General features: G+C 35.3%; 2 protein-coding genes across 2 annotated transcripts; one reads left to right on the top strand and one right to left on the bottom strand.

Annotated features, from left to right (window-relative positions):
* Positions 1-1324: 1324 nt before the first annotated feature.
* LOC123547852 (fumarylacetoacetate hydrolase domain-containing protein 2-like) lies at positions 1325-13904 on the top strand. Its single transcript, XM_045335096.2, has 7 exons — positions 1325-1575; positions 2683-2899; positions 8798-8857; positions 9419-9578; positions 10215-10323; positions 12246-12333; positions 13577-13904. The coding sequence occupies exons 1-7, from the start codon at positions 1415-1417 to the stop codon at positions 13676-13678; spliced, it is 897 nt and encodes a 298-aa protein (XP_045191031.2). The 5' UTR covers positions 1325-1414; the 3' UTR covers positions 13679-13904.
* Positions 13905-14907: 1003 nt separating this feature from the next.
* LOC123546082 (D-beta-hydroxybutyrate dehydrogenase, mitochondrial-like) lies at positions 14908-26477 on the bottom strand. Its single transcript, XM_053551115.1, has 6 exons — positions 26192-26477; positions 23721-23921; positions 22981-23133; positions 18265-18458; positions 16041-16274; positions 14908-15098 (listed from the first exon to the last, which is right to left on the bottom strand). The coding sequence occupies exons 1-6, from the start codon at positions 26403-26405 to the stop codon at positions 14988-14990; spliced, it is 1107 nt and encodes a 368-aa protein (XP_053407090.1). The 5' UTR covers positions 26406-26477; the 3' UTR covers positions 14908-14987.
* Positions 26478-26679: the final 202 nt, after the last annotated feature.

The following is a 26679-nucleotide window of genomic DNA, read 5'->3' as shown; positions in this document are numbered from 1 at the left end:
TCAGACTTGTTTAATTAAATGTATATGGACCTACGTCAAGTTTGTTCACGTGGTTCCGCTTGCTCCATTTTCGCGTCGTCGGAACTAAAAATAGCAAAAAAGCAACTTAAACATACCTTTCTTCTCACGAGCAGTCATCAAACTTTGTTTGTGGAATCTTTGTATAGACTTTCTCAAGTTTGTTCAAATAGTTCCTCTGAACTTTTTAAGAGGCCACCAAGGTAAAACTTGTTTAGCTCTTAATGTGGCCTCCACAATTAAAACAAGAGAAACCTAAGAAAGTGAATGCCGTCTTCCCATGAAACACTTGATATATCTTCTCCCAACTTGGTCTGTAAGACAAACACATGTTTAAAAATTTATTCCCTGAACCAGGTAAAAAGTAGACATAGTGCATAGAGGTCTGTGTATGAATGTGTTCATGATATTTATGCAGACATGCATGTTCAAGGTTGAACTGATGGGCGTCAGTTTTGGGTTGATAATTTATAAGTGTGGCAGATGTCGAAAATGTCGAGATGCTTTTTCGACAACATCATGGGGCCCCGGGACTGAGTCACAACTACTCCCATTGCTTGGTGTTCTTTGGCTGTGCGCTTCCTCTGTCGACCAAGGTTTAAGTGTGTATCAGCAAATTCCTGGGATGGTATGATGTAATTCATGCAAACTGTTGTTTTTTTTTGTTTGTTTTTTGTTGTTGTTTTTTTTTTACATGTGGGACATTGTGCGCATATCCGCATTTTATTCAAAGAATGTAGGTGTCGGACCAGCGAGTTGAATCCGTATTTTAACGATAATGTATAACTGAGAACTATTTAAGAGATCTTATGCATAAGGAAATATATGGTACTAGTATCATATGAAAGATGTTTGCCAAATGTCGAATAATATTGAACCACATCGTAGAGTGACAAAGTCGGAATGACAAATCACCACTACTGAATAGCATGTAACCATATCAGAATGTAAATGCACCACATCGTAATCGTTAAGTGAAAATGAAAAAAATATCGCCGTCGTATGACAGTGCCGACATCAGAATGGTAATGTACCACATCATGATGTAAAGTGACAACGTCAGAATGAAAAGTCACCACTAACAAATGATAAATAACAACTACCGAATTACAATTTAGCACTGCCGAATAATAACTAACCGCTGCCGAATGACAAATTACCCTACCGAATGGCTATAAATCGTCTAAGTCGTGTTTGGCGTCCCATACACTGGAACGTAGCACAATAGTAAATGCAGTGAATAATGTACACAATAAATTTGACAACTTTTATACAGATTATGTACAGAGTGGAGCAATGATAGTATGTATCCGAATCACACGACATTTTTTTGCTTAGTCACTGAACTATTTCAATCTTAATCCACACATACAATTCAGTTGAAACACATTGAACTATGCGGCTGGTGCAGTTTCTACAAAATGGAAGACAATGTCTTGGGTTGGAAGTTTTTGAGGGTGGTGATATCGTCAATTTAAACCATGCAGACGAGACAATTCCACACGATATGAGGACTTTTATTGAGTGCGGTGAAGATATGTGGAAAAGGGCTCGGAGGTCTGTGTTTTATCTTATTTATGTACATGTATATACTATTGATAAGTCGGTATTCAAGATAAGTGAGAGGAGTACATTTAAAGTATTTCTCTATAGATGACTAAATTCATTTGAAATGATGGGATATTTCAGATAAAATAGTTTCATCAAACAAATTATTTGGTATAAACTTAAACATAACATTGCTATGAAAATGTTCGACTTGATTTATATGATGTAAAAAAGAAAAAAATGGGCCATTTCGTATAGTTTGGTAAGTAAAAGAGAAATTGACACAACTCCGTCTTGATGTTACAATCACCCAGATGATTAGATTCACAGTGGACATAAACCTACCCAGATATTTAACGATTAATCCAGAAAAAAAACCAGTGATGTCGTTACTTTTCAAAAAAATGTAAAATATATTTATTTTCCATTTACAAAATTCATAAATATAGGCCATACAACTTTTTTTTGTACAACCTTAACCTTTTGTAAAACAAGTTGTTGTCCTATCAGTATGGGTATAGTTTTTAATTCTGAAGATGATTAAGATTTAGTATAAGGTATCCGATCCATAATAATCAAGTTCTATATAACTGTGCTATTAAAATATATCACATATTGATGCCTGGTAAGCTCATATAAATTTAGTATCATTTTAAAGTGTATTATCTACTGACTGTACATAGTGATTCGTATATATCATTTATGGTCATCTTATTTACTAATTCTTGTTTAGCAGACACAACTCATGATAACAAAAAAAAAACCCCAAACAACAACAACAAAAAAAAACAACAAAAAAAAAAACAACATGACTGTACATAGTGATTCGTATATTTATGGTCATCTTATTTACTAATTCTTGTTTAGCAGACACAACTCATGATAACAAAAAACAAAAAACAAAAACAAAAACAAAAAAAACATGGGGTCACCAGGCATCGAAATGTTACCTATTTGTGAATCGGATACATTAAATGGACGTTATTCACAAGAGGGTTTCATATCAAAATGTAAAAGATTGCAAATACTTTCAAACTACACGCCTTTTCAGACATTTACATATAATTCTGCATTACTTTCATGCATTCTTTAAAATATTAATTATTTAATTACCAGTGTTTCAAACAGACCATACTGTCTGGTACATCGGGACAATGTGAAGTTACTTGCCCCTATTACATCATGTGAGAAGGTGTTGTGTATTGGTATGAACTACAGGGACCACTGTAAGGAACAAAATGCTCCCATACCTGACGATCCTGTCGTTTTTAACAGGTTTCCGAGTTGTATTAATGGACCAAATGATGATCTGAGTTACCCAGGAGAGACAGAGGTGCGGTTTTTGTATCCATTTGCAATACGTATTAATTTAAGTGAACATAACAAACACACAAAATAAGAACACGAAAACGCACCAATGATTTTCTTCTGAAGAGGTACATCGTTACAGTAGTTTGTCTGTCATTACGGTTATTACACTTGTCCAGAAACAGGTCCTGTCCGGATACTGGTTCCAACCATATGATCCCGTTACTACAGGCACCAGTTTAAAGATGATATATAACGACATCCTGATTGTAGGTATCCGAGGATGCACACCTTATGGTAGGGTGACTTCGGCCGAGAAAGTCCACTGTTTCTAGGAGTAATCCGCACCTAATTCTTAACAAGGCATGCTATATACAGAAATGTTCGTAAAAGTTTGTAGATTCGGAAAGGAAGTATTTCGATTCCCATAGAATAACGAGCCCCCGGTCATTATTCTATAGAAAATGTGACTCCTTTCCTGTAAAATATTGACTCCTCTTATAAAAAACTGACTCCCTTTGAAAACTCTATAGAATAACGACCCCTCGGTCATTATTCTATAGAAAAACGGACCCCTCCAAGTAAAATACTGACTCCCTAAAGATGACTCCCTTCGAATCTCATAGAATAACGACCCCGGTTATTATTGTATAGAAAAAGTGACTCCTTCCATGTAAAATACTCACTGCCGACATTACTACATTCGAACTCTCATACAATATCGAATCCCGGACATTATTCTATTTAAAAAAGTTACTCTTTCTGTGTAAAACACCGGCTCCTAAAAAGACTTTCGACGATAATATCTATTAAAAAGTGATCCCCACCAAACCTAACGGATAATTTTACTAGATCTACAACTCTAATACCCTCCATTGCCAATAGTTAACATTTTGATTGTACTACTACTACTAGTGCCTTTACTTCTATTGCTTTTACTACATGTACTTCTTCTTCTTCTTCTACTACTACTACTACTACTACTACTTCTACTACTACTACTACAACTGCTACTACTGATACTACTATACCTGCTTCCACTAATACGTCTTGTACATCTACCTCTTCTTCTCCTGCTGCTGTTGTTGCTGTCACTTATTCCTCTGCTGCTGCTGCTGCTGCTGCTACTGCAACTGCAACTACCACTGCCACTACTACTACTACTACTACTACTACTTTCTATTGTTGCCGCTACCGTACTTTACTGCCACTGCTAAGTATTGCAACTTCTATTAATACTAAGTTCTATGCTAGCAGTTTCTTGTGCAGTTTTCTTTTGAAGAATTACTTCATATCGAAGTTTGCAGGGATTATTGACACTGGTGTGTTTTGTGAACGTACTGTGAATTGTTATTTTCCTGAAAAAATGTATACACCAAGATACAGCGTCTAGAAATAGAATCCCTTTTCCCGTTGCGGAATGCTCTGATTTCTGTGTCAAGTGATGGTATCTGGGGCTAATGGTCAAACGGAAGGACGGACGGACGGAAGGACAAGGGCAAATCTATATCCCCCTCCCCTCCCCCGGGTGGGGGCATAAAATGCAGCAATTAGGCCTTAGATACATGAGTTATCACTAAATTTGACCAAATGACCGGGGGTCGTTTTTTTATGGGAGTCAATATTCTTCGTGAGGTTCAGTTTACTTCACGTGGGGGAGTCATAGTACTATGATCTGGAAGTCATAATACTATGACCGGGGTCACTTTTTCTATAGAATAATGACCGGGGGTCATTATTCTATGGGGGTCGAAATACTTAATTACACCCGCATAAGTTGGCATAAATGGTGGCTAGCTATGAAATCCAAGATGGCCTCCAAGACTGCCGTCATAAAATGAAAAAGGTGCTTCTTTTATGAAAAAATAAGGTTTTCTTCATTCACTTTTGATGAAATAAACTGCTGACATGCATTGTTTTGTAGAATTATTGCAACACACCTTTCATAAATTGTAAAACATTTAACATTTTACATTAAAGGTAATAAAAAATATGTCAAAAGGTCAAATTCTTACTAACAAGAAATATCTTTAAAAATGATGGTCGGCGAATTGTAATAAGGAAAGAAGTTTATGAATTTTTCATCTAACATTCATCTTTCATCTAACATTTTTCAAATTGCAAAACTAAACACCGCACTTTAACAATTTAAATGGTTCTCTTTTAATTTTTCGCAAAGGTTTCGTAGGGTTGCATTTTTTTCGTCTATCCTTAGACGAATAATTACAGCAGTAGTTTGATGAAGATTCATGAAGCGGTTCATGAGAAGAGGTCATTAAACGTGTTTACATTTTTAGCTAAATTGGTCCCTATCCCCATTTGTAACAAAATAGCAGGAGACCTTACGATATTGTTACACATCGAGTTTGATAAAAATCCATTACATTTTAGTGGTTAATGAGAAGAAAGGCATATCTACTTTTAGCTATAGTGGTCCCTAATAGGGCCCAAGTTCCTATATAAATAAATTTGGAAGAGGACCTTATAATGATGCTCCAGACCAAGTATGACAAAGCTCCACCAAGCTGTTCATGAGACGCTGTATAAAGGCATTTCTAGTTTTAGCTCTAGCAGCCCCTAAAAGGGGTCAAATGTCTCAGCTGAACAAAGTGGGCTGCGGGCCTAATAAAGATGCTACAAATCAAGTTTGATTAGAATACATGAGAAAAAATCAATTAAAGGATTTTTTTATTTATTATTTTTATTTATTTCTAAAATATGCCAACTGATCCCACTTTAACAAATAGCATATTCGCTATTCATGAATCTTTGGACAATGACGTCACACCTATAAAAAGTGAAGGTCAAGCAAAACATACAATTGAAATTAGTTCAATATTTCTGTTTCATAAGCAAAGTTTGACCGTAGTCATATCACATAGATAAACTATATGCAGCGTATCTTCTTTTCAGTGTAATGAGATTTAGTCATTATATAGCATATATATAATAAAACAGATTTCAACTGAGTTCAATATTTGCATACCATACTAAAGAAAAATATTCATATATAATAAATCAATTAAATAATTTATAACAAATATATCAAAGCAAACAAGTCCTCATTTTAATATGCAATCTGAATAAGTCACAAAAGCAAGAAACCTTTTCATATACAGACGACAATTGTAGCAAGGAAAATCTTTTAAAAAGCACTTCTCTACATAAAAGACTCTTATCACACCCTCATTCATGTGATACGCAGACCGTATTCAGCTCTTTCTTGAATTTGATATATGTTGGTATTTGAACAGGTTTTTATCATATTTATTGAACTTACTTATCATTTTGAGATATATCAATATTCTTGCTAAATATACTGAGCCAAAGTTAGCTTTAAAACTGTGAACAGCGTCGTTTAGGATAAACGCTTTGTCTACAATTCACTCAGCGTAGCACAATCAACAGAGTGAAAGAAATTGACACTCTCGTCCAATCAGGCAGAGTGTAACATAAATCTTCCATTTTGATAAATTATCTACAATGCGTTATCAAGTAGTTTGATTAGCAAACTGAAGTCACGTGGCATAGGTAACGAAAACGAATTTAGACGGCGTCGCCGAAAAATACAAGTTTTACCCATAAATCCTTTGAGATAATTCAAAGAATGACACAGAAAGATTATCTGATACAAAGATGATAGTTATTGATGTTTTACAGTAAAACTGTTGTAAAAGGTACGCATACTAATGTGACTTTATATGCGCATTACAAGCAGGTAAACTGAAAAGTACTTGAAGAAGTTGATAAATGTTTATACATGTGTCTAATTTTCTTCCTCAGGTTATGCAGGTATGAAAAACAAATTTTGTGGTAGTTTCTAGTTCTATTTTATGTTTTGTATTCCCCCAAGGATAGGGATTTTTTTTATCCATTATGAGGTCAGAGCATCAGAATAGCTACATATTTGGTTCAGTTATGGTAATTGTTTTAAATTCTGTATATTAGTACATTTATTTATATTTGTTATCATGGACACGGATAATGTCGTATTATCCATAGCTATTCAATTATTGTGCGCATATTGCCTCAAGCAAAGATTTGCATACAAAAATAGAGAATATTTTTGCATAACTTGAAATATGTGCACCTTGATAGAACATTATGAAACGTTTTTAAAACGTTTCGAGGATGTCACTGAAATAATTAAAAGTGTAATAAATCAGTTTAACAGGAGCTGAAAAAACAATCATCGTCATATTTTCCAAAAAATTATATAATCATATTCGGTTTTAAAAGTCAAAACTGAAAACAAGTCGATACTATTACCCTACTTAAACGTAAGAAAGATGCCATATATAAACTATTTCTTCTAACCCCTTGTTTAATGATTGGCTGATAACCTATCCCAAAAAGGGATATGGTAGGTTGACAAAAATTGTCGCCCATTTTTCGTTAGAGAAAGGGGCATCGATCCTGTGATGCGTGTATGTGGTCGCACGGTCACATTTTTTTTTATAACGGTGTCCCTTTTTAGTGTGGTGAGAAATGTTAAGTGGGAAGGACTCTTAGTGTGCTGGGGTTACAATTTCTCAGTGATCGTTGCTAATGATCAGTGTGGAGTGATCACAGCTCTGAGTACTTTTCACAGAACATTGATCATCTAGTAGTGTTCACGGTAGCGTGAGTACTGCTCAGTGAGTAGTGTTCACAGCTGCGTGAGTACTGCTCACTGAGTAGTGTTCACGCTACCATGAGTATTCACGGCTGCGTGAGTAGTGTTCACAGCACCGTGAAAACTGCTCACTGGGTAGTGTTCAATGTACAGTGAGTACTGCTTACTGAGTAGTGTTCACATTTCCGTGAGTACTGCTCACTGAGTAGTATTTACTGTACTGTGAGTACTGCTCACTGGATAGTGTTAACGGCACTGCACATGAGTACTGCTAACAGACTAGTATTCATGGCACCGTGAGTACTGCTCCGAGAGTAGTGTTCAATGTACAGTAAGTACTGCTCACTGAGTAGCATTCACGGTACTATGAGTATTGCTCACCGAGAATGAAGTTAAGGACATGTTTTTGCATAAATACTTTCGAAGTCTGAAAATTTTCCTGAAATCATATGCTAAATACATTGTATATACTTTTATCTATCCGATATTTGAGTTTTAAAATTATTTGACCTTTTGATCTTTAATCTGCATAATAATTTTAGGCAATTTATGTTAAAAAGATACTCATAAAATCTGACATATCATCGTAAAATATTAAACAGAAAAAAAAAATAATTAAAATTTATATGAAAATGTAGACATGATGATGTGTTTAAACATAGTCATAATTACTTTTGTGGCGGCCATCTTGGACACCATCTTGGATTTCTAAGAACGCCACCATTTATGCCAATTTATGTCGGCAGCCTGATAAACTTCAGACCTTTACGAACATTTTGGTATATAACTTGCCTTGTTAAAAATTGGGTCCGGGTTCAACTTTTTGAATGGCCTAATTCTCGCCCTACCAGTTTATCCCAACACGTTACTGAGCTCAACAAATAGAAAATAAGACAGAAATGCAATATTTTCATAGTTTTTTTTGTACATGTAGTTTGTGATGATACTTATTAATATACACGTGGCTGCTTTAGTTAGTATTTTCACTTTCAGCCGATTAAGTTAATTAGCGGGGGTATCAAATTCATCTTTTATATAGCTTTTTCATTTTCAATATGATAAGTTTCTTTAGAATTAGAAGCCAGCTACAACTAAATGTCATAACGTCAAATAAACGTTCATCCACCAGTTATGCAGCTTCGACAAGCCTCTGCATGGTGTGCCAATATGAAAAAAGATCCACGGCAGGCATGTGATGTGGAAACATACCTTTGCGGGCATTTCTTGTGGGAGATAAAATAAGTACTAGCATTTGCAGCTCTTTACCCTGACCTACATTAATTTTTAATTATACTATCTGTATTTCAGTACCTGGATTGGGAGGCAGAACTTGCTATTGTGGTGGGGAAACAGGCAAAGAATATACAGGTTTATCCATAATATTACTTCATCGATCTTTTGCAATATGACTTCTTCTCGGCGATATATGACCATTTTGTGTCGATTCGCAGTAAAACCCAACCACTCACTCACTCGCCGATCTTTTCTAATGTAGTCTGTTGTCTGTAACATCTATTGCTTGATACGTAATGATACTAAACTGATAACTTCATCGGTTATCGCCGAATGAACTGTATATGGCGCTGAAGGACTTGAGGAAGCTGAATTACTTAAAGAAATGTTCATACTAATGGTTTTAAAACATACTCAAAATGTAGATTCTATTAAATATGTAATTGATTCGTTTAAAGTATAGAACACGAGAGTAAACTACGCACAACCACATCACAAAAGACTTTACCATGTTTACGTCACTTCTGGAAGACCTGATCACAACCATCTTGTTTGATTATACGTCTATTGTATGTAGAAAATTTAACAGAGTCTAGAAGCATAAAACATGTAAGCTGAGGATAATTAACAGAACAAACCTGTCTTTCTAAATCAAGAAGTAATGCTTATTGAAATCGATTTGTTCTACTTTTTCAGCTGGAGGACGCCATGCAATACGTTTTCGGATATACCGCAGCAAATGACGTCTGTGCACGTGACTGGGTGATGAAAAATGGCGGCCAGGTCCTCCTCAGTTCAGCCATGGATCAAACATGTCCACTTGGACCGTCGCTTGTTACAACTGATGAATTAGGAGGTATGGCTGTCGCTAGATATCTACGTATTTGTGTTAAATAGAATTTGTTCTTTTATCTTTCTTTTTTTTCTGCTAAAAATGTAATCATCAACTATAGCATATTATTCATATCCAAAAGATTCACACTTTTTGGATAGAAATGAAATTCTGTAAAAACATTCCAAAAGTGGCCTTTAGTTTAAAGTTACTAACTATGAGGTTAACTGTTAAAATGCCCCACTGTACTGTTATGAGGCGAATAATGTTTCAAAATGAGTAAATGGCTTGAAGCGAGCAAAATCAACACACGGGTGCTTGTTTGTCCAGTCTTGGTGCCCATGTGGGTCCCCCATCAAAAAGTTAAAGACCACTATTTTTAATGCCAAAACGAAAAAATGGATTTGTTTTTCGTTTTAGTATTAATAGTAGTGGTTTTTAACATTTTGTATGGGGGCGGGGGACTCATATGGGCACCAAGACTGGACGAGCACCTGTGAATCAACATTCCTCATTCTCGCTGTATTACACGTCAGATCTTATAATGCATTCTGTATATATGAAGATTTCAGACTTTCACCCTACTAGCTTGATTAAAATTGATATTATGTATGTTTTGTTCTTTTAAAACAGGTCATTCTAGTTTGTGTTTTATTCCAGATCCACATAATCTTAATATTAGATGCAAGGTAAACGGAGCCATAAAACAGGACAGCAACACCAGTCAGCTCATCTACAAAACCGAAAAGATTATATCCCATATAACTAGGTAAACATGATACTTTGTTTTGTTAGAAGTACATAAAATCTTAATTTGAAACTGAGAAGTTAATCTGAAGCGCGTCATGATGTTTTTTCTTATATTAATTATGTCTTCCCCATCTCCATTTCGAAGAAGAGTTGTCTGCCCGTTTGGTGGCTAGAGAAAACTTTTGTCTACAATGGTCAAACTTGGTAATCCCATTTGTCTCGGGTCTGGAGGTTACAGGTCAATGTCACAATGATCTTTAGACTGGAAACGGTTTCCGCTTAATAAGTAGGAACACTCTGACCTGCAGTGGTCAAACTTTATTGGATGATTTTTTAACCACAGTGACATTGAGACTGAAAACGAAAGGAAGATTATCTAGTCATTAAATGTATCCTATTGATTTTTTTTTGTGAACAGAGCGTAGGTCAAGATCACAGTAACCATGATATTGGTAGTGGTTTTCGCCCATAAATTTTGTAACCATTTGGTCTGCTGCCTTCGTATTTAGAATGTGATAATCGTCTTGGACCAGTAGATGACCTCCAATAGTTTATATGTCAGTAGGTTAAAGGTCAAGGCCACATTGACCTCGAGACGAAAAACGGGCTCTGCATCCTGTCCCCTACTGAAGTTGACATCATACAACTATTGCATATGGTCAGCAGACGACCCCTGATATTTTAGGCTCAGTGAATCAAAAGTGAAGATCACAGTGACCTTGAAATTTAAAATGGTTTCCTATCAATGTCTGGAACACTTTTTGGATAATGTCTTACTGCATATGGTAAGGGCCCTTAGGGCCATTAGACAGTATGTCAATGATCAAGATTACAGTATTGAAAATGGTTTCTGATCAGTTGTTTGAAACGCTACGGTCAATGTTCTTCAGACTTGATAGGAAGATTGCTAATCTTCATTATGTCAAAGGTCAGGGTCAAAGTCAATCTGACTAAAGTACATCTCCAATTACGCTACGTTTAGGATCTGAGGACGTGTTATTTATAGCCTCGTTCTGACTACCCTTCCGCTAGCCAACCAGAGCCTTGCTTACAACATTTTGTATGTGAAAAATCTATATTTAGCCTGGGTTTTTCATATTTACAATTCTTATGACGACCACATCGCGACTACGCCCTCGTGTTTTGAGAGAAATCATATGTCACGGTACGGACTTGGTCACGTAATTTTTCAGACAGCCGGTTAGCTCAGTCGGTAGGGCACTCGCCCTGTAATCTAGGGATCCCGGGTTCGAGCCCCGTACTGATTGCACATTTTTCTCGACCTTTGACATTCGACGCTATTTTGATGGTTCAGCCAAATGCTTGTTGGAACGAGTCGTTTGATTGGTTCAAATAAAAATAGATTTGCGAAGATAAAAGTAGCAATTTCGGAAATCCAAAATATACAGAAGACGAGTGTGAATAGGTCATTCTCAGATTTTCGTTTAGAAGATCAAGTACTTTAGTCAGATTGGGTCAAAGCATACTAAATAGATATGCAGTTTCCCTCGACATGCCATCGTTTGGAATGGGACTTATGGGTTTTACAAATAGCTCTTATTAATACCCGAATCCCATTAATCTACGTTAGTTCAATGAAAGTATACACATGTGTATGTGTATACAATTTCCTATGCTAATATCTTTGACACATGCACATGTACAAAACATATTATAGAGAAATTTTGAGAAACAAATTGACATGATCGACCTATTTCTATTTTTACTATCGACTGTTAATTTTGAGAAATGCATGTTTTAGAGCTATTAGATACCACTGCTATATAAAAGTTAGACCTGCATGTACGTCTATTGGGAACGTATTCTGTGGACTTTAATTTGGCAGTTAACAAATATGCTTTATGTATACATAAATTTTTCATTGTTACACTTTAATTGTAATTTATTCTATTTTAATTTCCATATCACTTTTGATTGCAGATTCATAACACTTAAACCTGGAGATGTTATTTTGACAGGATCGCCACCAGGTGTCGGACATTGCATGAACCCACCAGAATATCTACAGGTCAAAATCTAATCTAATTTACTGATATAAATGTTTTTACATAAATAAAACCGTCAATTGCTAGGATAAGCTTTGCTGGAATATGGCATGTCAAACGTTGGTGAATTATATATGTATGTTATGATTATTGTATGTTTGTTATTGTTATTCAATGTCGTATCATTCATATTCTAAAATTTGCTATTGATATATGTCGTTGTTCTTATTGTATGTTTGATATGCTTATGGTAAAAGTAGTTATTGTTATTCTAAATTTCGTTATTGTTATAGTATCTTTGATACTGTTATTCAATGTCGTGTCATTTATATTCTAAGTCTTACCATTGCTATTGTATATGTCGTTATTCTTATTGTATGTTCGATATTCCTATGATAAAAGTAATTATTGTTCTTCTAAATTTCGTTATTGTTATTGTATCTTTGATATTGTTATTTAATGTCGTGTCATTTATATTCTAAGTCTTACCATTGTTATTGTATATATCGTTATTCTTATTGTATGTTCGAATAACGACTCATACAATAAAAATGGTAAGACTTAGAATATGAATGACATTGAATAACATTATCAAAGATACAATAACAGTAACAAAATATAGAATAACAAGTCTAACCATTGTTATTGTATGTCGTTATTCTGTATATGTCGTTATTCTTATTGTATGTTCAAATAACGACATATACAATAACAATGGTAAGACTTAGAATATGAATGACATTGAATAAAAATATCAAAGATACAATAACAATAACGAAATTTAGAAGAACAATAATTACTTTTACCATAAGAATATCAAACATACAATAAGAATAACGACATATACAATAACAATGGTAAGACTTAGAATATAAATGACACGACATTGAATAACAGTATCAAAGACGCTATAACAATAACGAAATTTAGAATAACAATAATTACTTTTACCATAAGAATATCAAACATACAATAAGAATAACGACATATACAATAACAATGGTAAGACTTAGAATATAAATGACACGACATTGAATAACAGTATCAAAGACACTATAACAATAACGACATTTAGAATAACAATAATTACTTTTACCATAACAATATCAAACATTCAATAAGAATAATGACATATACAATAATAATAACTTACGTTTGACATGCCATATGGAACAAACTGCACATTAATCTTTCTTCTCCTTTAATAATTTATTGAACGTCGATATCAAATGTAAATCTACATATTCTAGGTTATTTTATTTTCAGGTGGGGGATTTAGTTGAAGTGGAACTGGAAAAGATTGGAACGATTAAAACCAAAATTGTCAGAACTGAAGCACATAACTATTCTTTGTCTCAAAGATCATGAAAGTATGTACATGGATTTCGTCTTGGAATTAAGCCCTGCCAATGGCCAGTAACAGAAATGCGCACATAAACAACCGGTCATTTGATTGCTTTTTTCCTGGACATCGAACTAACTTGCTTATATACGTATTTTTTGGTGATCACGAGAGAATTTACGTGACACAACTATCACTTATATAGCCTACCAATATATCTTTGTATTCATTTGTAATAAAATTCAAAATAGGTGAAGTCTTAAGTTGCAAATAAAATCATATCATTTTAATGTTAACAAATATTGACCTGGTCTGACAAGAATGTTTCCAAATTCATTCTATATTTCAAGGAGGCGTTCAAAAACGCTTGGACAACGTTAACATGGCCCAAAGAGGTAGGCCTATTTGGTAAAACATTAAACCTTGGATATAATTTCAATCATATATGATTACTAGAGGTTAACCACAGTTCCAGTCCCACATAACTACTAACCCATAGATCAATTGTGGCGCCTGTCGCACATTATTACTGACATAGAGTCACTTCAGGTACCAATCACACATGGATTTTGACACGGATACCCACTGATGTTCCAATCACACATGATTACTGACCTTATAAGGTAAGTTACAGTACCAGTCACACATAACTACTGACCCACAGATCTGTTGCAGTACCAATCACCCATATTTCCTGACCTGTCCACAGGTCAATTGCAGTACCAAGCATGCATTATTACTGACTCACAGATTAATAACTACTAATCACGCATGATCATTGACCTGCAGATCAACTGTATTTCTAATCGCAAATGATTACTAACATAAATGAATAACATAGTACCAATCAGGCTAATATTGTGGAAGGAGTTCGACACTCAAATTTTTTCTCTATAGTCTTTATAGCAAAACTAACAAAGGGCCATAACTTCGGTAAAATAGTTAAAGAAAAAATCCTTCCTTACGGTCATTTGCACATCAAGCTTGTTCATCTGTGAAAGATTGAAGCAAATCAGGCAAAAAAAATGTAGCAAGAGTTGGACACATAAGATTTCGGGACGTGCGCACGGACATAGAGATGTACGGACAGTAGCAACGCTATATACCCCTCCTTTAATATGAAATTATCTTTTTATTTCAGTATAATTTCTTTCTAGTTTACATCTACTAGAATACCAACCTGAGCTTGTGTATCGTAAGCGTTCTGGAGTATGGAAGAAGGGAGAAGGACGGAGAATTAAAAACTAAAACAATACCCCAATAATTATTGTACTGTGTACGACATTTCGGTAACGTAAGGGTAATGAAGTGAAAAAATGACATTTAATGCAAGATTCAATCCAATTTTAACTTTTTATAGTCCGGAAACCTGTCACAACATGTCGATTGTATAATGATCCAGTCAGAAAACCAAGTTGGCAGGTAGTCATAGTAACGTGCCAGAGTCTGAAAATCAAAAATACAGTGTTATTTCATGTGTAGCTTTCATCTGGGCTTGTATGTACCTATATTTCGGCTATTCAGTGATACTAACTTACATCACACATTTGAATATTTAGCGGATGCTTGAACATATTTTACTGAAAAATAATTTAACCTTGTATTTTTCATCTCACCTGTAAACTGCTGTCTTATAATGAAATGAGCCATGCTATGAGAAAACCAACATAGTGGCTTTGCGACCAGCATGGATCCAGACCAGCCTGTGCATCTGCGCAGTCTGGTCATGATCCATGCTGTTCGCTTTCAAAGCCTATCGCAAGTAGAGAAACCATTTGCGAACAGCATGGATCCTGACCAGACTGTGCGGATGCGCAGGCTGGTCTGGATCCATACTGGTCGCAAAGCCACTATGTTGGTTTTCTCATGGCATGGCTCAAATGGTGTTTTGGAATTTAATTGTCATGACTATTTTTGAAAAAAAAATCCGAGTGGGAAATGCTAACGATATTGACAACTAGACTTCAAACTAAACACTCCCGTGAAGTTCACTGAAATCCGGTTAAGGCTTTTTTGAAAAGCGTAGACAAGAATCTGTATAAAATCAACGAGCCACAACCAAATTGTAAAACCCCTATTATATGCACAACAAGGTTTGGTACAAATCATTCATAGGAAACTTCAATAAATTGCACCTATAGCATAGGAGAAGTCGTCTGGACAAATTCTATTCACAAATGACATCTCTAAAAGGGGCTGTAACTCTGCAAAAAATCCGAATGGAAGATGACGACGATATGCAAAACTATACTCCTGTGAAATGTCATTGAAATCCAGCCAGGGTATTTTGAGAACACGCGTGGACTATCCAAAGGCGGACGTACGGACATATAGACAGACATATAGAACGACAGACAAAAAACGACATAGGGAGATGTTCATACGTACAGTGTCCGGGTCAAACCATCCTCCACCATCTACCAGATAACGTGTGTGCGGACGTGTGCTAACAATAGCGTCTTCCAATGCGTCTATCACTGGTTTTGTTGTGGTTGCGCTCCCAGTAAGCACACCTTCCTGTTTGGCAATTACAGCGTCGATGTATTTCCTACCGTATGTTTTACGAACGTCCTCAGACGCTGCTTGCCACATTTCGTCCGCCTCCTCTCTGTATCTTTTGAGCTGTAAACAAGGACATAAATAATATATAAATATTTCCTCTTTTGCACGAAAGGTTGAATGACTGGCAACCATTCTACTTGCATTATTTTAAGTCGCTATAATCCAAGATTCGTCCTCTGTCTGTACAGTGGAACCTCCCTAATCCAAACCCCTCTAATCCGAAAACCTCTCTAAACTGAACGAATTATTTCGTCCCATTTTTTCTTATTCATTCTCTATTGTAAAAATACCCTTGTAATCCGAAACCTCTCTACTCTGAAAACCGAACAAACTTTTGAGAATATTATATCTAATTACATTAAAATCTACCTTTCTTATCCGAACCTTACTCAAGGTCTCCGATATAAATCTTGCTCATTTTTGACATTTTTGAGTTATTTTTGAGTCTGTTTACAATCTTAACTGTAATTACTCTTTATGAAGGTGTCAACGCTGGTAATCAAAAGTCATGTCAGATTTTTGCTTTGTAGATGCATGCAATTAGCACAGGTTTGAAAGAAGCAAGTACAAGTAGTTTATTTGAACAGAAATGTAAGAATAGACATAAGTGCAATAAGTACTGCCAATATAATAGATACTTATTAATCTGTAACTTCCTCACATATTTTTGTGAAATTTGTTCATTTAAAGGTCCAATACTAAGGAAAGTGAACATTTTAATTTCTTTTAAAAAGCACAGAAACTATTTCATTTTATTGGAAAATGAAAGTTGGTATGTAGAAATTCGAAATAAATCGCAGTATATGTACAAATATTTTTCTATGAAGTATGAAGAAAGTTAAAAAGACCTGGGGGGTCATTCTGTCGATTCATTGAAATTTCAACATAATACACATACATTTCTTTGAGTTCCAAAGACCTTCTGTAAATTTTGACCTGCCAATCTTCATTATTTAGTGTCTTGCAGAAGTCTATGCACTGGCTATGAAAAAAATTGCCAACTCACTTTCCCTTAGTAATGGACCTTTAAAGCAGCATATTGATTCTCTAAATGAGGTACAAAATTCGGACCATCACAATAACCAGACAAGTAAAAATATTCTCCTTTTAGCTACCTTCCAGGAATGTAGGAGTGGTGAAAAAAATGTTTAAAAGTGATATTGCGAACTTGAATTTACATGAAATTTACATTACACTAAAGTAATCTACATGTTGCTTACAATTTAACTATTTTTATTTGTCTTTTCAGGAAAAAATGAATCTACACATCGTGTATAACAAAAAGCCTAATTTTTCGTTCTAAATTAGAAACCTTTCTAATCCGAAAACCCCTGTATATGTATTTCTAAGCATATATATTATATAAATATGTACATATACATACACAGCTGTAAGGTTACTGTGTGAATGGGTCTTATCGTTAAAATGTGATTTTTTTCCTACTGGAGATTTATCTCTTGTTAAGATTTTGAAACTCTTGATAAACATCCTGGTATGTAATAACCCACACGATCTTTGTTGAATAAATGTGTCATTATACCGAAATCGATGAAAAAAAGAATTTTCGTACAATGATTTTTACATGATGATTGACCTGTTTACATTTTGTCAGGATGTTCCGAAAATAAAATAAGAATAAAAAACTGAATATTTTATTTCGTACACGTTAGTCCTCTTACAAAAGCAAGTTTTGTATAACTGAACAAAAACAATAAGATATTCTGCTTATAAGGAAGTATACGGGGTAAATAATCATAGGTAAGTTTTAAACATGTCTAAGAACATGTGATATACCTAGCAGATGAGGACATAAGCACTTAATAATATTTGAATTTTAAGTATGTTACCATTCAATTTCTTCAGAAAATTAAGGAAACTTCAAAACTAACAAAAGATGACGTATAAATGTGATTTACCACAATTAAACGCAAAAGAAAATGAAAGGAACAAAAGCCCATAACGCCAATAAATCATTTATAGCAATATAGATAACTTCCTCAGTTACTTTAATATTGTCAAACTATTTGTCAGAATGCCAAGCTATCCTTACAACATGTTCGCTTTGACTTGCAGTAGCTGCACCGAAAGCTCCAGGTTCAATAATGGACACCTGGACACCAAACTTAAGCATCTCCAGACGAAGACTGTCCGCCATAGTCTCCAACCCATGCTTTGTTACATGATAAGCCGAGTCTGCAGGATATGGAAACCGACCCCTTACACTTGACACAATCACAGCTCTTCCTGAAATATAAAATAATAGTTATATTGTATTCAATGAACACCGACCTACTTTCTTCGATACGCGCCCAACCATATTTCAGGTTCCATGCCACCACTTCTATTCCGCTGTCAGGTTAGGGCAGCTGCGTGTGTACAATAGCAGAACAGTCGTATAAAGAAAAAAAGTCGTGCCGATGTTCCTAAAATAAAATAATAATCATATCTGTTGAAATTTATTACAGTATTTTATATGAAAAATAATTGTTACTGCAGTCGCTCCCTTAAAGCAAAAAGGTACCACTTTTATGTTTTTTGAGAAAATAAATCGCGTTTAAAGATTTAAGACTCAATATAAAATCAATAGTTTATCTTATAACACTGAAACTTTACATGCTGTTAAGCAACAGTTAGATTAAATAAATATTAAAATCTGAACTAATTCCCTTAATTAATTAATGATAGTTAGTCATATTAGTATCATGGTTCCTTCTTGCACTGTTGCATATGCTGATTCTATAATTGTAAGAAGGTGCCGTATTACAATTTGGTCTCTTTATGCATTAATATTTTCTTAAAGTTTTAGTCCAGAAAGGAACAATATGGTACCAAGTGACTGATGGTGCATTTTTGCACCAAAGAAATACTAAGGAATGAATGAAAGCTAGGTTATTTCAGAAGCTTGATTTTTGAATTGTAATTAGTCACATGACATATTTACATGTTTTTAACACTCTTTCAACAGCTGAAACATACAATTTCCATATGACACATTGTCTGTTACATTCATCAAGGAGTTATTTATTCCATTCAGTGTCATCTCCATCTGACTCTATAGGCACAAAGTCTTATTGCTTGCTACTTGTTGGCAGTGATGTATAGAAACCATAAACTCGTCTGGAATAATATCTTTTTTTTTGGCACAATGTAACCAAGTCACTTTCTTTTTAACTGATATTGGTAGTTTCTTTTCATAGCTTAGCGTTAAGTCTAACTGACTTTCTGGCCATTTGTAACTTCTACCTTTCTGTCTTATTGTTTTTTTGTACTTGGATTTCTTGGAACTGTTCTCTCTTGAAACTGTAATTGATAAAATTTTATAATCTTGGACTTTCCTTTCATACTTAGTTCCATTTAACCTAAAGCCAATTGATTCTCTCTCCATTAACTGCTACCTTGAGGTTAGGACAGTGTGTCTTTACAAAGTCTTTAAAGTTAATCACATGGTTGTATTTCATAGGTACAGCTATGTACGGCTGTGATTTTCTTGCCAAGGAAATTAATGTGATCCACTCTTATGGGACATGTACTGGCGTGATCTTCTTTGCCCCTTCGATGGTATAATGAACAGAGTAGAATTCCATCTGTGTATGACCAGACAAATGGAAGGAATGTGTGGTTAATTATGTTTAGGCTTGGAACTTGAGATAATGTGTACAGCAATTGATTCATAGTTTGGCTTCCACATGAATCTGAATAGTGTATAATATTCTTGACATTGCCTCAATTACATACTGACAGGGTATTCTTCATCAAACATGTTGCAATTTCACACGAGCCTCGTTTGCCCTGCGTTTCATTCCAGATATGATACCGGTATACATCATGTTTATCAGCAAGGAAATAGACTGTTAGGTTTTAATTACAAAGTTTCCTTGAATAATACAGTTCGCTCACCAGAGAACATGATGTTGTTAGCACAGCTTGCAAGTCAAAACATGCAACATAGACACTTGAATCTTTCTTTGCTCTTTCTTTATCAATGACTTTTTCCTCACGCGCTTGTGTCTTCTGTGCTAGGTGTTCTTCATATTCTGTTTGTAACTCTTCAGTTGGTGTTCCCGATTCCTTTTTCCGATCATACAGTGTGCAAAATGAGCATTGATCGTTTTTTTAGGTTTGAAAAACGAAAAGTTGTAGTCTTCGCAAAATATCTTCCTTTACATTGCTGCTTTAACAGGAATAATTTTATTCTTATCACAATCTTCAGTATATAACTTGTACATTTTTGTTATGTTAAGGTTGTGTGGCGGGTATTCTTTTCTAGATGATTTCCTGACGTAATAAATTCCATTCTCGGAAATGACAGTATGTGATTTTTCACAAACCTGACTGTACCATCATCTAACTTGTTGACAGATGTGGTTTTGCCTCTCGTATCTGCCTCGCTAAAAGTCCCATGTTCCTTGTTAGAGAGCCAGAAATCTACCGTTTTCTTTGTGATATCCAGCGTTCTGGTGAAGAAGTCTCCACAAACACGTTCTTTCCTATCATTGTGTACCAGGTAGAATTTTCTTTCCCTCACCTTTTCTTTGTGGAGTTTTCTTTAGAACCATGTCAAAAATGTATTGGTTCTGTCTTTTATAACTTCCCAAGCCATAGTGAAATAATAATAGGGTATTTGAACTCTTCTCAGTAAAGCAATTTTGTCTGTAGTTGTTTGGCTGCATCACTGGTTATTTTCCGTACTTCGGCAGGTTTTCTGATTTTAATTTTGGTTGGTTTGTTTTTCCATGCTGCTTTTCTATTTATCTTTTTTTTTTCAAACAATACACTGAATTCTAAGTCACTTGAATTAATGTCACTTTTGCTTTGCACATAATCATCAGCACTGTCATCTTTATGTGATTCTTCATCATTTTGTATAAGTTTCTTTTAACAGATCTTTTCGATTTTTTACCAAGGTCAGCATGAGGAATATATATTTTTTTGACTCAGTGATGTCGTTATCTTCATTTTCCTCACTTGAATTGCCTAGGGGATTTCTTGCTGGACATTTTTCTGGTATTGTACCCGTATTGTTTTGGATACTTGCTGCATAGTATTCTTCTGGTACATGTGCATCATAAAATTCTTCGTCTGACCAAGTGGCAATGTCATTTTCATCGGTCGGTTAAATACGATTTATTAAGTTGATAAAATATTTGAATAAATTCTGTAAAGGATCTACATAAATATTTTTTTATGCAATGGTGTATTCTACTATTTTCTAGATCAGCAACAGTTTTAAATGCACCAAAGGTTTTCTTAATTGAAGCAAATGGTTAAAACATGTGTTAAATAAATGTATACTTACAACTTCTGAATTATCCATATTCCTGTTTAAAATTCACTGACTGTTTGCCTGTATATATCAACTTCTATTAATAAAACGTTCTGAGATATCTTAAGTGTGTGAATAGTTTTAATTACTTTGATCAGTGGACGGATAGCTCAGTGGTTTGCACACTGGCCTTCCAATCCTGAGGTCGGGGGTTCGATCCCCGGCAGCTACTCGGGAATTTTCAGAAACGCTTTTCAGTGTTTCCCACCCAACTAGAGGTGTACTGGTCAGGAACCCAGGCAATCCTTGCGTGTATCAGTGGTATACACTAGGCACGTTAAAGGACCAGGCTGTCTATTCGCAACGAGCTAGGCTAAGTTAGCCGGACAAGCCTGTATCTGATTTCTGATCTCTCTGTCGTGGGGGCTTTGTCTCACTCTGTCCCTCTGGTCAGATCGCTCTGTGTACTGTACTAGTAGAGGATGAATTATGCGCCCTGTGTGGCTGCATTTGAACTAGGAAAAGCGCCTTTGAACGTGAAATTGATCATGAAAAGGGCGCTATATAAATCTGGTATAGAAATAATAAATAATAATCAGTGTTCTATTTAGAAGAAACAATTAACACCATGATTCTTGATACCCTTATCAGCATCTGGAGTGTGTATCCATCACCGTGCTATACCATATCAACACTAATTTGATACATGGGACATAGGTAGTTCATCTATTTGTTAGTGCAGAAAGAGACCATATAATCCTTTCTAATTTACATTTCTGTGTTTCAGTATAAACGATTTCCATGTTATTTGGTACCAATTTACATTACAATTTATATCTTTAACCTTCCAGCATTATAAAGCTGATTTTTCACAGACATAAAATAGCATTGAAATATGTCAAAAACCATTTTTGACCAAAATGTCAGATGGTCCCTTTTTGCATTAAGGCGGCAAACTCAGACATTATTCTGCTATATATCTTGATTCCCAAAAACCTGTTTCAAGAAACGATGATCTTTCACATCTTTTGTACAGCCAATGAACAGCATATTTTGCAGTTTCTAGATCTCATGCTAACAGCGTACACTATACAGAGAAATATATTGCCATTATTGTAAAATAACATTTATAAGATGATTCTTTTAACTCTCGCCAAGATGCTGTATCATTACCTATTTTACAGCCAGTTCTTATCTAAGTTATATATGAGCCACGCCATGAGAAAACCAACATAGTGCGTTTGCGACCAGCGTGGGTCCAGACCAGCCTGCGCATCCGCGCAGTCTGGTCAGGATCCATGCTGTTCGCTTTCAAAGCCTTTTGCAATTAGAGAAACCATTAGCGAACAGCATGGACCCTGACCAGACTGCGCGGATGCGCAGGCTGGTCTGGATCCATGCTGGTCGCAAACGCACTATGTTGGTTTCTCATGGCGCGGCTCATATATCTGATATATTTATTACCGTTGTAATAAGAATGATCTAAATTGACTATTTTCTTACCTTTATTTTTACGAACCAGGTACATGAAATTTCTAATCGTCCGTATAGCACCAAAATAGTTCACATTCATAACCTTTTTGTACAAGTTGACCGTGCATAATTCAACATCACCCATTACGTTGAAACCAGCGTTACTCACAATAGCCCACAATCCTTAACAGAAAAAAAGATATACCAATATCATCTTCAATGAATGCAAAATACAGAGAATTTTTAATTACTCCTGTTTCGAAAATCAGTCAGGCTGCAGGGACGAAGTTATTTATTTTTCAGTGAAAACTGAAGACATTTCATGTCACAGGGTGAAAAAAATGTGCAGCCAGACCGGGACTCGAACCCGTGGTCTCGGAATACCGTTCCGATGCTCTACCGACTGAGCTACCCGGCCGCCTACACACTTTCTCCCCGTTTTAATATTCAAGTTCTATACCGTGACACGTACAGTGTATTAGAACAGATGTATATTCTTGCCAAAACTGCCGGTGTTGCTTACACGGGCACAAAAGTCTACAATCAATTGTATTGATACGATTATCAAACATAATGATATAGATTTATACTAACAAAGTAAATTACTAAATCATTGTTTACATAAACCAACAACAGAACTTTCAGTTTCAACATTATCTTAAATGCTGAAGTGTCTTCATTTACATTTGATTTAAAGAAGACACAACCACAAATTTCACGTTTGAAAATGATGATACTCTGTCAACAACAATGCTAAAGAATTAACAAACCGCTTTCCGGCAGATGTTTCACGACATAATCATGGGCTGCTTCTACGCTTTCATCAGATCCAACATCCAGTGGAATAACATGTAAACGTTTTGAAGACGCTGCTTTCAATTTCCTCGCCCCATCACCTTCTGGGTGCAGACATCCAGCGAACACAGTAAACTTGAGATTGTCAAGCCGCCTAGCGAGATCATGTCCAAAACCTGTTCATACACAGGAGTATAATTTAATGCTTCCCGTGCTACATCAGATCTAAACCACACAGATGTGAACATATTATTGCATATTTTCTTATTGACTGACAACTCTAATTACTAGTACAATAAACACCAAGCCCATGGCCGGGAGGGATTTCACGTATCAAATTGAAACGTAGACTTATAATAACGTCAAAAAATAAGCTTGCCACAACTTTGATAGTGATAAAATATTATTGAATTTTCTGTAGCTGTAAAATGCATATCTATGCAAAGTTACATGACCATCGGTGCTAATTTAACAATGAAACTCTTGACCCTTCCAAGTTCTGAGATTTCGGCGGATAGTTCAGTACCGAAACGGCCCTGATCCATCGCATGAAGAACTAGCACTTTTCCTACACAACAAAAGCAAAATATTTTCCTTTAGCATAAATATTATAAGAAGATATTAGAACAAAGGCAAATACAGACGCGGATTGTCAGTAAATATATTCTCTTGAAGTTTGAATGTATTGAAAAGTAATTATTGTAAGAAGAATGGAACATGGTATGTTACTGTTAATTTGAGAACTGCCATGCTGTGGTTATTATAAACGACCTGATCAAACTGGAAGACTGAAACTAGAAACTAGAACATTAATACACACAATTAGACATTGAAGTGGTCTGAAAGTTTAACTTGATGAGAGATGTAGGAGTTATATCTGAAATAAAACGCACTAAATTTTTCACGTTCTATAGAGACAAAAACATCACTCAATGACGATCGAAGGTAATCCTGGCTGTTCTCTGTTAAAAATTTAGGTCAAGCTGTTTGCAGAAAGATGTGTATCTCATACCTTGTCTCAGACAGGCCATATTTATCATTTCTACAGTTTGAACCACTGCGATTTGAAGAATCTTTAAGCTAGGTTTGATTAACAGCCTTGTGCTATATACTAGATAAATATCTTGAAAAGGATATACATGGATGATATATCCCGGCCAATACTTTACTAATAGGAAGTGTACAGTGTACCAGCCACTATACTGATAATAAAGTTGTTTCTACCTTTTTTGTTTGTTTTGTTTACTTCGATCTCGTAGAGTCAAAAGCCAGTCTATTCTAGAGATTTTCGTTGTGGAACCATGTTAAAATTTTCAGTCTATAATATTGTACATAGGATATAGACTGGCTCAGCACACTACATTGAATCATAAATATGTGTATACATGCATAGGTTTCACTTTCCTCTTTATTACTGAGCGCAAAACATTCTGATTAGAACAGACAATTAGATTAAATAAACAATCATGCCAGTCAGCAGTTAGTAGGAAAACACTAGTTAATATGAGATCTACATTCAATGTGATGGTAGTAATTATAATTCATATCTCACTTCACTTCTCATTTGGCGTAGTTCACACGGGATCCAAAATTTCTTATCATAACCTAGTTACAATCTGACTAAAGTACATCTCCAATTAACGCTACGCTTTGGATCTGAAGACGTGCTATTGATAGATTCGTAGACTCGTTCTGACGACCCTTCCGCTAGCCAATCAAAGTCTTGCTTTCAACAGTTTGAGAGTGAAAGTAGAAGTTTAAAAATCTATATTTAGCCTGGGTTTTTCATGTTTACAATTCTTATTATGACGACCACATCATTACAGCTCCCTCGTGTTTTGAGCGGTATCATATGTCACGGTACGGATTTGGTCACGTAAGGGGAAAGTATGTGTCAGGTAGCCGGTTAGCTCGGTACAGCACTCGCACTGTTAGCGAGGGGTCCCGAGTTCGAGCCCCAGACTGACTGCACATTTTTCTCACCCTGTGACATTAGACGCTATTTTGATGGTTCAGCCAAATGCTTGTTGAAACGAGTCGTCTGACTGGTTCAAATAAAAATAGATTTGCGAACATAAAAATAGCAATATCGGAAATCCAAATATAAGGAAAAGTGAATGTGAATGGGTCATCATCAGATCTTCGTTTAGAAGATCAAGTACTTTAGTCAGATTGCTACTAGTAATTACCTTAATATCGAACATTCAACTTCCATAATTTACGGTCGAAGAACGAAACCTTACAACTTACATACACATACATCTTTTAATAAAAATTTGAAATTTTGCAAATCGAAAGGAAAAAATCGTCATTTACGACATACACTGCATCATACACTCATAAAAAGCCATCACAAATACTGTGGGCGCGGAGAATTTCTTGCTTAGATACGTATGTTACTTACTTTATACGAAACCTACAGCTTATACTGAGTCATGTACCTCACCTGTGTCGCATCCTGTGATAAAAATGCCCTGGTGTTTATTTTCTATTGTTCCGGTAGATTTCTTGCGAATAACTTTCAAGCATATGTATAGGAACAACACACATATTAAGTATGCACAAATCGATGCACTAACAACAGAATAAATTAAAACACAAAACGTTATAAAATATGTAAACTCGACGAGTTTAAGATCGATTAAATCCAAAACTGCCATCGTATCAGTCGGAAATCTCACTTAGCTTTACAACGAAAGATCGTGTCCGAGGTGAAGATAACCATAATTGGAAATGGGTTCATTGCATTTGCGCACATATTGTTAAGCAAAGATAAAAAGAAAGTATACATTTTATACGGATGTCGTTACTTATATATGCAAATGGTTAGCTTGAAAAAATACATTACCAATACCTTCAACAGCTTTTAAGTATGCGACTATAAAAAGATTTTTTGACAACAACTGTCAGTGGACAGTGCTCCACGAAAGCATT

This window comes from Mercenaria mercenaria, chromosome 9 (assembly GCF_021730395.1).
Source record: "Mercenaria mercenaria strain notata chromosome 9, MADL_Memer_1, whole genome shotgun sequence".
Taxonomy (NCBI): Eukaryota; Metazoa; Mollusca; class Bivalvia; order Venerida; family Veneridae; genus Mercenaria; species Mercenaria mercenaria.
This window is presented reverse-complemented; position numbering and strand designations above follow the sequence as displayed.